This window comes from Phlebotomus papatasi, chromosome 1 (assembly GCF_024763615.1).
Source record: "Phlebotomus papatasi isolate M1 chromosome 1, Ppap_2.1, whole genome shotgun sequence".
Taxonomy (NCBI): Eukaryota; Metazoa; Arthropoda; class Insecta; order Diptera; family Psychodidae; genus Phlebotomus; species Phlebotomus papatasi.
This window is the reverse complement of record NC_077222.1, coordinates 95,702,366-95,718,846: the sequence shown is the minus strand read 5'-3', so window position 1 is coordinate 95,718,846 and position 16,481 is coordinate 95,702,366. Positions and strand designations below refer to the sequence as shown.

Genomic DNA, 16,481 nt, shown 5'->3' with positions numbered 1-16,481 from the left:
TGGAATTGAATGCCTCTTGCAAAAATATATTGCTACAATTGGACCGCATTTGCTTAATTAACAATATTGAAAAATGGCGGCAATGAACGTATAAATCAATTGGAATGCAATTTATTATTTCGATTAAATGAATTGACCTATTTTTCATGTTTTGCATTAAATTTTACAATACATTACATTTTAATTATTGTTGCTGTGGTTAACATTACTTTGAACACGTATCCACACACTCATCTACCCCTAGCCACCCCAACTTTCCAGATAGCAAAAACTATATATATCTGCAAAGTGTATATTGGTTTTGTTTGATCCCAATACCTCTATATCCTATATGTTTATGCAGAAACAGTGGCCTGAATATATTAATTGATATTGCAAATATTTAACAGTTCCGGATCCACCGGCCAATGTAAAGGCGGCCGCACTGACAGCGGATTCAATTTTGATTTCGTGGCTTCCGCCAATACACAAAAATGGCATCATAACAAATTACAATGTTTATTGTCGTGAAGCGGGCCGAAAGGGACAAGCTAAAAGTAATTTATATGAAATTTTGCAATATTCAAATATAGCCTTTTCATGATGGACCAACAAAACTACCATTCTGGTTTTTTTTCTCTTTTCTCGTTATTCAACGTTTCAGATCATTTGGTCCGTGTGGATGAAAATGGGAATCCAATGACTTTCGAGGCACGAAATTTGCACGAAAATCAAATGTATGAATTTTGGGTGTCAGCCACAACGGGAAGTGGAGAAGGTGAACCAACAGCCGTAATTGCTCAGGCCACAAACACAAGAGCACCAGCAAGTATAGCCTCATTTTCCCAAACACTTCGCCGGGCAGTGGGCTCGAGTTTGCTACTCGAATGCCTGGCTGTTGGTAATCCAACGCCACGTACACGTTGGTTCACCAGAGACCGTCCAGTGACATTTAGTCCATTCTATGAGGTCACCACAGATGGCAATTTGAAAATTCATAGCATCGAAACGAGCCTCACGGGAAATTATACATGTCAGGCCAAGAATCTCTTTGGCCACGATGAAATTGTCTATACAATTGTTGCCATGAAGACCCCCAGTGCTCCTCAATTGGTAGTACAATTCTCTACAGCTGATAGTATCCGGGTGACTTGGGAACCACCCGATGACGGTGGTGCCCCCATTCAGGGCTATATCCTGTCCTACCGAACAGGCGACAGCGGCTGGCACAGACTCGATTTTACACCTGAGCAAACCAGCTACACCATAACGGGTCTCAAGTGTGGCAATCAGTATATCCTGAAAATGATGGGCTTCAATCGTGTGGGTGATGGACACAGCAGTGACGAGATTATCGTAGGGACAAAGGGAAAAGGTAGGGATAATTGGCAAACAATACCCCTGCAAATTTGCTAGGAAAGTATACAATATATAGCACTCAGACTTTTCCATTATACCTATTAACAGTGTCCACAGCACCAGATGAGAAGGATTTTGTCCAAACAAATGCCACTTGTGCCAGCATAAGTCTCTCCCAGTGGAATAATGGAGGATGTCCTATCCATCATTTCTCTGTGGAGCATCGTCCACTTGGTATGTCACTGACCTACACATTTACCATCTTACTCCTTTAGAATACATATAGCATAAACACTTAGGAAAATTGCTTGATTAGTTACGTGATCCAGAGAGAATTGTCTGGAAAATTGAAATTATATAAAATTAACCCTATGACAATGCAATGGATAAAGTTTTAGCAAAGCAATCTTCCGAACATTGCTTTTCTTTCATCCCTTTATAGTTCTTTTTGGTGTTTTATGTGCAAAAGTACGACTTTCGAGTAATTTCTAGTTTTCAAATTATTTCAATAAAATTTTATTTTTATTAAAATTTCTGTCATCATTTTTATTTTAGTTCACAAAGAACTGTTTAATTATGTTATCTGTTGTCAATTGTCATAGTTTGACCAAATAGGGTGGCGCCGTACAACTTCGCTATTGTAATTTTAATCCCTCTGAACCATATCAATATTCGTATAGCGAACTTTCACAAAATCATTTAGATATTCGAAAAACGCAATTAAAAAGAACATACCATTTGAGTACATATGAGTCCCAGTCAAAATGCCGAAAGCCAAAATCGTGACCGATACTATCCCGATGTGGTAGTTTACGACAAATATGATCCAACTTTCGAATAATGCAATTCCAATAACCTATTCTGAATTTTCAAAAAAGTCAGAATTTGAACACTTGGCAGCTTAATTTCTAAGTATTAAAGAGACACAAATAAGACATTTTAATATTTTTCGTGAAACAAGGAAGCATTAAGTCATATGAATTAATCCCCTGTCATCATTATTCCAAAAAGATTTTTCTTGCAATTTGAATTGAAATGGGATCGACTTTGCTCTTTTTCAGAAATAAAGTAAAACTAATTCTGAAAGGTAATTATCTTCAGTTTCTTCCGGTGTTCGTCAGAGGATTGTTTTGTTCTCAAAATAAAAAAAACACAATTTTCTCCAAAGCTATCGACCCTCGGTATGGGTCTTCCTCATTGGGTCAATTAAAATCTTTTAAATGATTTGGAATCGTTTTTCGTCATCTTAACACTACACATAGCCACTAAAAACTTACTTTCTTCTTTGAAAAGGGAATTTTTTGGACACTTTCTACTTTGAATTTAATTTAATTTAATTTAAATTTTCTCTATCTGCTGCTTTCTCTTCAATGGTTTTGTTCTAACTTTTTGGAATTGGAACAAAACCACTGAAGAGAAGGCAGCAGATAGAGAAAAATTAAACTAAATTAAATTAAATTAAATTCAAAGTACAAAAGTGGTACGTGTAGTGTTAAGAGGACGAAAGACGATTCCAAATCATTTAAAGATTTTAATTGACCCACCGAGGAAGACCCATACCGAGGGTCGAAAGCTTTGGAGAAAATTCAGTCTCTTTGGTTTTGAGAAGAAGACAATCCTCTGACGCCTCTGGCGAATACCGGTAAAAACTGAAGATAATATACAACTACGTCAGATACAGTATGCGAAGATATCTATGAAAGCTAAGTTTGTAAAGGTTATAGTGAATATTATAATGCACTCTCAAATAGAAAACAAAAAACTATTTTTGTCCAAACTAATTCGTAAAATAAATTCAATATTTGATTCTATCTCCTGAAAATTTTTTGAGAACAAATTGGTCCCCTGTGATTTCCAAAAAGTGACCCAAATTGGAAGATGAGCTTCTTTACCGAATGTCTCATTTTTTTTAATAATGCTTTATTCCAGAGATTTGGAAATTCTAATAGGGGAAAATGCGCTACTTTTGGACGACTGAAGCATCAGACAACTCAATTTTTTTCTATGTTCTTAATGGCAACCCATGGCTTTTTTCAGGAAATTCAAAGCTTCGGAATTAAAATATAATATTATAATGGATCACATTTCTTAAAAACACATTGAAAAGGTTGAAGAGAATGAATTATTCGTAGCTTGAGTCGTCCGAAGGTAGGGCGCTTTCCCCTAGTTAAAAATCTCTTTCAATACATTACTTTTAAGTCAAAACTTTTTAATTTTTAATTTTTCAAATGAGGACAAGTAAAGTAGAGAGTTAATTGATCTCAAACCACACCAGACTGAAAACTCATTTGCGCAGAATAAATGTTATCGAGAACCCAATCTATGCGGTTTGTGGCGAATATGAGGACATTGATCATGTCCTCTTTAGATGTCCTCGTTTCAGGGGTGGTAGAGAGGAGCTTGTTAGCTTGTACAATGCTTTATCCCTCAACCTTCAAGTTAGGGACATATTAACATTGAGAATAGAGTTCAAGCGGGTTGGACCACTGAAAATAATACCCAAAATTCCTAAAGAGAAACGGAATAAATGTTTAAATTCATGGATAGCCGGCTTCATTTTGAGTGGTTACTTATTTATTTTATAAAGGACTGGCAGTCAAAATAGACTTGAGGCCTAAGACATTAACAAAAGATAGAGGGGAGAGATACGACAAAAGAACAAGAAATTGATTAGATTTGTAAGGGAAAGTGGTCAACTTCTGTGCACACTTATCATTGAAATATTGTAGGGGGAGGCTTTGAACTTTCGCACACAAAAATGATGTTCAAGTTCAGTAATTTTTTCTGACTACCATGCAAACCGTATGGATTCTCCAACTATGCCAAAAAAATGTCTTACTTATAAGGTTCATAATCCCACCAAACAAAATCCCAGGAAATCCTTAGATTTTCCTCCAGAGGAAAATGAAAATTTAATGGCGATTTGTCCGATAGATGAATCAAGTTTCTACTATCGCACACGATTCACGCCATCATTGAACACCCCATTTTCACCGTAAATTTTGCACCGGATACTAAAAGTTGCACATCATTGTTTAAAGGGAACTCTAATCTACTTGATTAAACCATTTTTATAAGGAATAAAACATTTTAATATCACTTTTTTGGAACTTTTCTGAGAGATGTTTTATTGACATTAAAAACCATTTTTTTGCTTGATTCTACGAGAATTTCACTCCGGAAACTGTTAAATCTGATGAATACTTTCTTGAAAAGTCCAAATATCACCAAATTTACACGAATCAATAAGTTTTTAAAGCTAAAAATTGACTAAAACTCTGCAAGCGAGAAGACCACACAAGATTCCACCATTCCTCCACGGAGCCGGATATGCACAAAAACGTTTGAATGCGCATCATTGAAGATTTCGCTGTTCCTGCAGCTGCAGGAATCGGGATTTAGCACAGATATTGAGCTTCAGCAGGTGAACAGGCTAAAATTTTCACAAAACATCTTCTTACGGACAATTTCTTTTCTTTGTCATGCAAAACAACACAATAGTGAGGTTATGTCAAAGATTGTCAAAAACCAGTTGTAAACTGTATGAGCTTATTGCAGATGTGATTCGTTCATTGCACATTCAGTTTGTGCAAGCTTGAAAAATATTTTAATATCAAAGAAATGCAAAATTGCTTAATAATTACTCAACTGCAGCCTATTTGAGTCAAATTACTTCTTGTTTATTAACTTTACGATTTTTAAGTTTTCCTTTTTAGTGGTGGATCAAATCGGTAGATTACAATAGATGTGAATATGAGGGATCGCATCTAAAATGAAGTTTCTTGGAAAATGTGAGAGAAGCCATGTCTTCTATGTGCGATCGATGAATCTGAGTCAAGTTTGTGAATTTTGTTCCACCCACAAAAAGTGCCTGTTCAGCCTAAAAGATTTTTACATAAATCTGATTCCTAATAACCCTTCTACCCTCTGTGATAGTAGTTTTTCAGAAAAGTGATATTAATTCTGCACAATCGTATGAAATATTGCACAGCAAAATTACAGTTTTGGACCTGTTTTTATTTTTTGCTTCCTGAAACTAGGAAAAAAGGATTAGACTCTCAATTTTTTCAGGAAAGATGGGATTTAAGGTTAGCTATTACAATATATAGCCATATGTGAGATTCATAAATGAATATGGGAGAAATATGAAGTGTCTGAAGGTAGCGTATGTGCGAACGATCAAAGCCTCCCCCTATGTTTTTTTCTTATTTTTAATACAAAAACTCTATTTTATTAATAGAGTGGGGCACCTTTGAATGAAGGATAGCTTTGAAACTGGGATTTTTCTCCTATTTTTAAATTGAGCCTTACCATGGTATACATAATTTAACTGCCCAAGCATATTAAGAAGCTAAATTACATTACAATATAGCTCACTTCCACTTAAAAGAGAAAAATTCCAATTTCAAAGCTTCCCCATATTCAAAGGTTCCCCACTTTCCCCTAGAATAGAAGAGAATAGAACTGAATTAAAAGAATAAAATTTTTAAATTGGGATCTGCACTATTCGGCACATTCAAAAGCTGACAGATTTCCTTAGACCCTTGATAGGGGTATCTCCGGTGTTCTCCAGTGAAAAAGTTGTCATCTTAAGAAAAAAAAACACTATTTCGGTCTTGCTCCAAATTTCGGTCCCGATATAGACCTTCTTCAGTTTCTGGTATGGCATTGAAATTTATTTTGCTACATTTTCTTTAATTTTTCTTTTTAACAAAAAGGAATCTCGTGATATTTCTGTGTAAGAGGGTTGTATCTGGTCGGGACCAAAAGCTCTGGGCAAAACAAAAGAGGTTTTTTTTTGGTGTTAAGATGACAACTTTTTCGCTAGCGCAAAAAAATCGTACCAATTCTCATCGTTCAGACTCCCTTCACCCTTTAAAGACAATTGGATCATTGATAATCTAAAACAGGGGTGACATGATAACTCATTTTCGATACTATCGACTGTCGATTCTGAAAACTTTAAATGATAGTTGGACTTCCTGTATCCAATATAGATGTTTATCAACAGCTTTATTATTTTAAGAATGTTTCAATGAATGGTCCAACGATCCGTAAAAACTCAACATTCACTTAATCTAACAGATATAGATTTATCGATACTATCGATACGATAGTATCGAAAAGTTATCATTCCACCCCAGATTTTTTTCCTTTGACTAAAGTTATGTTTTATTTTAAAATAGTCAGAATCAGAAAAACAATTTAATCTTTGTGTGACCGGTAGCCCACTCGCCCATAAAGGGTTAACCCTGTTAAGTAAAACTTCAGATTTTATTGAAAACCATATATTACATCCCTTAAAATCGTAAAGGCTTTAAAATTAAAACATATTTGTCCTTTTCATTTTCATATAAAAATAAAACTGTAGCAGAAGAATAAAAAAGACTCCTTATTTGACCTAATTCAAGATTAAATCCCAGGATTAAAAATTCATTCTACCCAGAAGAATCTTTAAAGAATCATTCTTGCACTGCTAATGCTTTGAATCTTTGACAAAATTATCACGATGCAAGAAAAAAGTTTAATATCCCATGCATTGTGTTGAATGTAGCTAATAATTAAATTATTTATATGCATGTTCTGGCAGGAACAATACGTTGGACAGTTGTCAGTTCTGATATATCAAATTCCGAGGAGAATCGAGAAAAACTGCTATTTTGTGAATTTGCACCGGCAACATGGTACCAATTACGTGTCTCCGCAATAAATGACGCAGGTAAAACGACGGCTCAATTCAATTTTGGCACCACCACTCTAGATGGTGAGCGCGTGGCACCACCCGAGGTATTCCCATCGGAAAATGACTTATCCCATGAGATTGCTACAGTGTCCGGCCAGCGAAATGTTCTACCACTCATTGTTGTAGTCATTGTCATTATAATAGCACTCCTGTTGACGTGAGTAGATTATCATTTTATTCCTGTCGCACAATCATTATTAATTAAGGAGCAATTACGATGTGCGTGTTCATTTTACTAATTACTCTCTTGTTCTGTCTTTTTTTTTCTGTGTCTCTGGGATGGGTGGCGCATCCTTGCCATATATACCCTTTATACACCTTTAATTCTGAGAACAGAATGCTAATCCTAAGGCACCGTCGAGCATTCTGTGGCCCATCAATGAGTGGCTATGAATCTCGAGCTATACCAAATGATATAAAAGAGGAGCACGAAAATAGGAGGAACCAGCAAGTTTATTCGGCATCACCTGTTAAGACAGTTGACAAGGGAAATGAATCCGGTAAATGAATCACTCACGCTTGAGTTTTATTGAACAACATAAAGAAGTGCACGTACCACCCTTAGATCATTTATCAATACGTCACACCATATCTAAACCTCCTACTAAACCCTATCCCCATTGTAACTAAAATGTGGTATGTTTTTCGTTTGAAACCCCATTCGCAGAAATGTACGAAATTTCACCATATGCCACCTTCAGTGTTGCCGGCGGCAGAACAAATGCCTCTGGTCAGGTGATGAATGCTAAAACACCTACCCGTGGTGTCACCTCATCTACCTTAGACTATACTATGCAATTCAAAACGTTCGGCCATCCGGATAGTGATTTGAATGCTACGGCATATCCTGTGCTCCCTTCTTCCGGTTTTGGTCACGTGAAAGGAAAGTCCAGTTGGCACAAGCAACGATACTACAACACAGACGGTGAGATCCGGATGAAAAACGCTCCTTTATAGAATATAATCCAAAAGGGAGATGCAAATATGATAATTTTATCCATTTACTTTGGTGTGTTCAGATGAATCAACATTGAGCAAAAGTATGACAGTGGTGGCAGGAAGTAGTCAAATACAGCCACACAGGATAAAGGGTAACAGAGAAAGTGGAAGTCACGATAGTCGACTCATAAATAGAAGTAAAAGCCGTTCAAAGGAGAATCGAGATGAAAGTGAATCAGACACTAGTGTAAGTCCTATCAATGAATTCTCCAACGCACCCACCTACAGAGTACCGGTTAAGTCAAGAGGTAAAGTAATATTATATTCTCTAAAGTGGTAAAATTAAGTTTTCCAATCTCAATATCCATATCACGCTTGTCTCATTTTTCCCCCCAGCAGATATGTTTCGACCAGATTCAAGTACCGAATCCAATAATGACAACTCACCCTTGACCGAGCGCAGGAGCAACACACCGAGGCATGTTTTGCAACCAGAAGTGAGGAGCCGTTCACGCCAGCAAGCCCCCAAGCCGCGAGAGAGTCACTCGATGGATATGTTGCGCTCTGGAAGTAACAACAGGTAGTTCAGGTACCTGAATCCTAAAATAGTGTTAGAATTTTTCATCCACCTATTTGCACCCATTCATGTAGAAACCAATTTTTCCTACAAAACTTTAACCATATTACTACAGTGTCGTGGAGTTCTCATTTCTAAAAATAAAACCCTAAATATTGAGAATACTACCCTAAATATTGGAATAGAGGAACGTGGGGCAATTTTATGAAAGATTTTTTTATGAGCTTTATTTTTCCCATACTTCCATGTTATTATAGCAAAATAGCAAACCCAAATGTGCACTAAAATGATTAAATAAAAACATTCAAAAATTTAAAATAAAAATACCAAAAATAATTAAATTTATAGTAAAATAATAAGACTTTTTCTCGAACGAAAAGTAAGTTATTTTCTCATTATTAAAAATATAGACTACATTTAGGGAATGGTGGGGCAGCTTCTCATTTCTCAACATTTCTTGCGAATCTTTTCCGCAAATTATTATGAACTTTTTTGCTTTTAGTTGTATCAGGAAAGGATTACAAGGATATTTGTTGGCTTACTCGGTTACCAGAATAGTTGTTGTAAGTTACACAAGTGTACTTCCGAAAAATGTATGATCTAAAAATGTGTAATATAAATTTTATGTACACTCAGTCCCGGTATTATGCACATTTTCAGGACCGAAAAAAAGCACGAAATGGCATTACGCATCAAGAAAATTTGCATACCCGCAGGGGCTTGCTTTTGAATAAATAGGCCGTAGAACGAATTTCGCGCGGGGTAAAAGTAGTCAGAGCAGAAACATTAAGCTTTTTAAAAGAATTTCATCAACAAACAGTAGGGGAGACTGGGGCAAAAAGTCACAAAACGGATATTTTATTTTTTATAAACTACCCTAGTGCCCCAGAAATTTCTAATTAGTGAAGTTTTATAGGAAATTTACTTCTCTACAACTTTGTTAAAGTCATTTTCGTCTATTGTGTAAGGAAATACATTTATCGAGCTGTTTTCTAAAAGGTAATTTTGTGACCATTCTCAAAAATGATGGGGCAAATAGTACCTTTGCTTTATTACGGGCTTTGGTAAATTTGAAAAAAATAGCTATTTTTATAGAAAATTTATTTCGCTTCACCTTTTTAAAACACAGTTTTCTCTATCTGAACGAGAAAAGTGCCTTTCAAGCTATTTTAGAAAAAACACACAAGAGACTGCTAATCGTTTGACCAATGCATACAAAAAGCGGCGAGATGCGGAAATGACGTTTCTTCTCACCGTGAGACATCAGAAATTGCTTCGGTCTTTGTTACTTTTTGCTCCATACCTTTTGTTAGTTTTTACCCCAAGTGGTCCTTTTTAATAAAAGGATTTCTGGGGAAAAGAATCTTTGTAAAATTCCAAAATAGATAGTGGTTTCGTATTCAAAAAGTCCAAATCATTTAGGAAATATTTACCAGTGCATCAATTTTGGTGAATAAGTAGGTCAAAATTGATATCTGCTGTAAGGAAAACATTTTAAAAATAGGGTAAAAAATTTCAATATTTTTTTTTATTTTCTGAAATCTTTGTTCGAATTCTAAGAAACTTACGACTTTGAAGAAGGTCTATGGAAGCCATCTATGGAAAAAATTTTGAGCCGCTATATCTTTTATCTTGGAAGATATTGAATTTCCAAATTTTCAATTTGTGACTTTTTGCCCCAGTCTCCCCTACTTTTTGGCCAGAGTTCTTCAATAAATGGTTAGAATACTTAAAAATTTTACCTTAATAAAAGAAATTAAAGTTTTATTCTGAAAATGAAGCATAGTGTTTTCAATGAATTTCTGAATGAAATAATTTCTTATTTCAGTATTTCTTATTATATCATTACTTTTATATGTATATAATAACCATTAAAGACTTTAGAAATGTGCTAACACAACAATTGCCTTTCAAATAATATAACTTTGAAATATAACAGGATTACAAAAAGTTAATTGCAAATATTTAACCATTTTGAGTAACTTTTCCAAACTTGTCAAGAAACTTTTGGCCGATGCTGTACATACGCAAATATGAGCATTTAATACATTTACGATCATGTATAGAAAAACTTTAAATTAAAAATTCTCCATTTGCTAAATGAAATTGCCCCACTTTTCCCTAATTCTCAAATGTGCTCTTAAGTGGAAACTTGTTCCATTATCATCAATGAAAGTTTTTTGAAGATTTTGGTATACCACATTTGGTCTTTGTTCTCTGAAACTCTCAAATTAACCCCATGTTTTTCAGTGGAGAAAGATTAAACTAACCAGTATTAAAATTTAATAGCAAATATATTGCACAACTATTGTGTTTTAGTGGTTTTCTATTTAGCTAAAGTGGACACTCCCTCACTACCTGGGAAAAAGGGGTTTGGAGGTAATTAACTATAAAATAACATAAATATTTCTCTTATAGTTTCAACAGTGAGGTTATACTTGAGGATGGGCTTAAATTTCACCCACCAAGTGGGTTTACGGATTCACGTGAATTCAGCGAGGCAGAATGTGATAGAGAACGAGCTTTAGACTTAGAAGTACAAAGAGTAATGGAAAACAATGATATGCAGAAGGTGGAGAGAGAAGAGTTAACCTCACTGTTGGCCAGGTAAGAGGATTAAATTTAGCTATCTTGTGAAATATACACCATTCCCATACAATATGCATATATATATACATGAATTTGCTTTTGATAAAATATTCCATTTATTGTATTTACAAATTTTTGACTATATGTAGAAAACAAAAGCATATTAGATCATCATTTTTCGTCGGTTTTATAGATAAAATCCTAAATTTACATATTCCTCCATTTTCTGGACTTATATACATCAAGGTACCACGAGAAGAAAGAAAAAGAACGTCAGGAATATACAATTCACGTATGAAAATTTTACAAACTTGTTTTTCACCTTTTCGGCTTCTTGGCGGAAGGAATTGGAAGCGACAGAGGAGAGCAATTTTCACACCAAACACATAAACAAATTGATTTATTCAATAAATTATAGATCTCAACAAGACAAAAAAACATGCTAAGTATTACAAGACATATTTGTGAAAGACAAGAACTTTTCACTAACTGTGAAAATCTAAATGTATAAACCGTCAAAAACAGAGGCGGAAACATGAAATGAAAATGAAATCAAAATAAAGGAAAACGAGAGTTGGGGAAATTAAAGTTTCCTAAAAAAAACCATGAAATTCTCCTAATAAAAAAAAAGAAATTAAAATAGAAAATTTTAAATAAACCAATTGATTCTTTTTAGACAAACATTATTTCATATATTTAAGAAATGATTTTTATATAAATGAAAATTCGTTGAACGATTGTAGGATCGTAATTAGGTGAAGAAATTTTTACTTATACTCCAATACTGTTCTTTATATATTTGTATAACAATTTGTGATATTTGGAAAACTGTTTTCAGCCAAAATACACTGTAACAAGAGGAAAACATGATAAATTGCATCACAAAAGCGTATCGTATAAAGCAGAATTCAAAATCTCATCTAAATGTGTATAATAGTAACAATCAATATTTGTTATAGTACGGTACAGTTGGTTGGGAAACTGATAGTTTGTCGTTGAGTTTGGGGAGGGTGGGCTTTATATTATAATTTTAAGAGTAGAACATCAGTGGGAAGCTTTTCCAGACTACACTGCGTGTGTTTTCCACTATGTGCAGAAAATTTAATTAAATGTTTAACATATCGATTTAACTGAATACGCAGGCATCTTCATACTGTACACAAACCGTGTTACAGTCGGAAATTGCGATGGATTGCAATTTGAAATTTAAACCCTTAATAAACACACGCCGTGAAACATAAAATTACTGCCACATTATAAAATAAAAGAACACATTATTGGACTCTCACAGTATTACAAAACTTCAAAAAACTTTCCTCCAGAAACCCATCAGTTCTGTCCCTGCAGTATTTTGATCCACTCAATTATGCCAAAAATGTTGACATCAATATAGAATTGAAATAAATATAATCGCGAGAGTATTAATTTATGTAAATCATATGAAAACATGTACAAGGGATTTAATTTTAATCTCCATTTGTATGACTAAATGAAACAATAACAATAAATGATATTAATAAAGAATTGAATTTTTGGTGTTTGTCATCAATTTAATTTTCACGTAAATTACCATGGAATTTTCGCAAAATATTCTACAAAAAATTATTTAATTTCCATTACATTTTTTAAGAGGTAATATTGAAAAAAAATCCTTTCCATTTCCTTTCTTTTTGCTTATGTTCCATTGAAATGCAGAAAGCATCAAGTGGAGGATATAAATTAAAAGAATATATAAACTGTATACGCCCAAAGAAGAAATTCAATACAAATAGTAATCGGATTGAAAAGCAATAATACACACTTTTCCTCATGCATATTAAAAAGCTGAAAGAAACATCCAATATCTTCGTAGAAATGTTCTGTTTATCTTTCATTCACTTACTCAAATATTTCTTTAGCTTGTCTCACCTTTATGATCTTCCTTATCGTAAAATAGCACGCGTTTAATTTCTTATTCCATTCCATATTTAAGGTAGAAACCATAGGAACACATCTTAACATAAAGCTTTTGTGTTCTATGTTGTGTTATGATGCCAGTCACCTGTCACATAAAATCGCCCTTTGTTCAATGGTACTTGAATTTTACTGTATTGCTATTTATTAAATTAATTACCATAAACAAATACAGTGTAGATTCTCTAAAATTCTGGCATTTGACACCAAAGATTCGACTGACAAATTCGGGCGTCAACCTGCTTAAAATGTAACGTGCTGGACATACTTAACGACTTAAGCCGATAAATGGTTTAATGGGATATCGATGGGAATTTAGTCTAATCATTATCTTGATCACAATTGCGTTAAGCCGTCTCTCGGCTTAATTCGTAAGTGTCCAGAGCATAACGATTTTTTGTTCATCTATCTACGTACTCATATTAAATTTGCGTATTATTGTAAATTTCATAAAAACCTCTCAATAATTCAAAATCACATCAAGAACATCTCAACAAATTTAAGTACATTTAATTCATTCGATAATTATAATCAAGATTAAAAAGTAGCCCGATCTTAAAAGAACCGAATTAGCAAGAATCTATTGTACGTAGATTGCAATACACCCCCTACCTTTCAACCACTGCACTCTCGTCTTAGCCCTGCTTCTGGCTCTAGAGAAATATGATAGAAAATCCCCTCCTTGGATTATGATGAACTTATCAATCATAATCTTAAACAATAACCATTGCCTAATTATCCCTTAATATTAATTATATTAAACGATTTTTATCATATTTGTACTTTATTCATTTAGATAGATGGATAAATAGATAGATAGATAGATATAGATATTCATCGACAAATGCTACAAAAGCGCAACAATTTACAGTAACAGTAATTGCTTTTCTTTCTATTGCGTCCACCGCCGTCTTAGCGTTGGTGACCAACCTACAGAGTAGGGCGTTTCAACTAGGAAAAAAATTTTTTGGCACTATTCTCACGGTGCTGTATTTGATGAGACAAGAAAGTTTTTCTTCTGCGGCCATATGATCAGACGCTGTTTAGAAGTGGCTGAACGACCCTCTCTGTAGAACAAATTTCTGATTTTACCGGATTTTACACTACAGAGAGGGTCGTTTAGCCACCTCTAAACGGCGTCTGATCATATGGTCGTAGAAGAAAAACTTTCTTGTCTCATCAAATACAGCACCGTGAGAATAATGCCAAAAAAATTTTTTCCTAGTTGAAACGCCCAACTACAGAGGCAAACGGTCGAAATCCTCCTTAACAGGTTGTATAATCCTTTGCAGAAAATCTGCTTTTTATGCTTATTCTGGCTTCAGACTGGAGATTTAGCCCAGATCCCTGAGGTCTCAAAAAAATAAATGACAATAGAATTTTATTGATTTTTCAAAATCTAATGTATCATTTGCCCTTAATATCCAATACTAAACAACAATTTCCTTAAAAAAATCGTACATGATAATGAATTAGAGGAGCTAAGTCAGATGGCTAAGCCTTTGGTCTGAAGCCCATATTAGACTTACCTTAAAATTACATACTTTAACAATTTTTCAAAGTAAAAGCAGAGCAGTCCATTCCTGCTCTGTTGGTTTCCGCGAATTAAAAGTACTACAAGAGTAGGATGACTAGCTCTAATGAGCTGTACAATGAGCTTTCAGCCGCTTCATCCGTATAAAAGGAACTAGGATAAGTACAGAGAATAGGGGCAGTTTCAAATACTTATGGTTTTCTAATTGATTATAAAACTATAAAATAGGAAACATAAGATGGATTCATAGATAGGGATACTAGTCCAATAAAAAGAAATGGTCAACAATTACTAAGAGAAAAGGGCTTTAGGAAAAAACGGGTTAAAATTAGTCAAGGGTAGAATTAGACCGTATTGTGTTGCAGTTTCCTTCAAAAAGAATATTAAGCTAACTACTATTTATTCAGAGTAATTAAACGCCTGATTCGAACATGTTTTTCACAGTATTATGAGCAAATATATTATTATAATGCAAATCTCAGCTTTAAATCACTCTCCTGTAAAGTTGGCCATTAGCGAGTTGTCCGGTTTATATTCTGAGGGATCGATAATCGTTTTTAACTGATTTATAAATCATTTAAAGATCACTTTTAAAATAGCTTGGTAGTAATATAATTGATTTTTACACAAAAATTACTTATTGCACGTCGCGTTTTCGAGCAATCGCAAAAAAAACATTATTCTTTGATTTGACAAAAACACTACTCAAGTTATTTTATTAAAGTCTATTCTAATGATAGTGAATAATACTATGCGCTATACAAAATTTCGAGATAATTTTCTAAATCTTGGAAATAATGCTTTAAGTCAAAACATAAAAAGTATCTCAAGAATGCCGGCTCTCCCCTATACCGCTGTTTCTGTGGAATTTGAGCAATAAAAGTGTACTTAGTAGTGAATATCGTTTTATTCAAAGGATTTGCCCTAAATCCAAAGTTGTCATCTCAAAACAAATATTCCTCTAAGCCCCAGTAGATGATCAATTAAAAGACAATTCATTTAATGTCGTGATTGCTCGGAAGTCTGGCGAAAATCAATATCTACGTAAAATCGATATCTCTATCCGTTTGATCTTTAAGTCATTGATAGCTGTGATTAGCTTTGATATAAAATTAAATTCCTAATAAATAATGTTATCTTTTATACCTTTATTTCAAGGTTCAAGTATAATCGAATCGATTATCCTATATGTTCGTAGGCTAACTAATAACCGGACGGAAACTTTTGACCCATATGTTGTGCTGCCCAAATTATCCGGAATTGTTATCAGCACTGAAATTTGATATTGCGGATCGAATACCTCCCACATCGGTTGAAAACTCTCCCCATGGATTTTTCAATGTATCTGCATATGAATTTCAACATGTTTAGTCTCATGGCGAGAAATCCATGGGAATTAAATATTCCCAATCTTTAATTTCCTGTATTTCCCTGAATATGTTTGGAGGGAATATACCACAATAGTTGCAATTTTCCATTTCAGCGCAATGATTCCCATGAGCTCCAAGGAACTCATTTGTCACAAACAAGGGGAATCTTCGCTACATGTCTTATGTTAAAGCTGGTAAATGGGAACCACCCCAAGTCCATGCATGTATCCGGAACAAAACCTCCATCCACTGGTGTCTACATCACCATGTCTGTATCCTTGGTTCCACGATGGGAAGATAGAATGTGAATGTAAGGCTGATTTTATACATTTACGGGTAGTATATATGCTGAGTTGTATGTGGATAGGGAATGGTATAAAGTTACCACCCGTATTCACAAGTTCCTGCGAATTGTGACTTTTGCTTATTACATTTGGG

At 34.3% G+C, this 16,481-nt stretch overlaps 1 protein-coding gene across 5 annotated transcripts in view; it reads left to right on the top strand.

The window, feature by feature from the left end:
* Positions 1-12,707, top strand: part of LOC129809874 (cell adhesion molecule Dscam2) — a 98,330-nt gene extending 85,623 nt beyond the window's left edge. For 2 of the 5 annotated variants that reach the window (XM_055860012.1, XM_055860010.1), the window contains exons 24-33: positions 390-536; positions 644-1,354; positions 1,447-1,572; positions 6,929-7,238; positions 7,418-7,581; positions 7,749-8,006; positions 8,101-8,328; positions 8,417-8,600; positions 11,016-11,204; positions 11,433-12,707. In XM_055860012.1, coding sequence (XP_055715987.1) covers positions 390-536; positions 644-1,354; positions 1,447-1,572; positions 6,929-7,238; positions 7,418-7,581; positions 7,749-8,006; positions 8,101-8,328; positions 8,417-8,600; positions 11,016-11,204; positions 11,433-11,484 — 2,369 coding nt within the window. In that variant the 3' untranslated portion in view covers positions 11,485-12,707. Of the gene's footprint in view, positions 1-389; positions 537-643; positions 1,355-1,446; positions 1,573-6,928; positions 7,239-7,417; positions 7,582-7,748; positions 8,007-8,100; positions 8,329-8,416; positions 8,610-11,015; positions 11,205-11,379 lie in introns of those variants that run through there. The other 3 variants (XM_055860013.1, XM_055860014.1, XM_055860015.1) reach the window with 3 other exon arrangements.
* Positions 12,708-16,481: the final 3,774 nt, after the last annotated feature.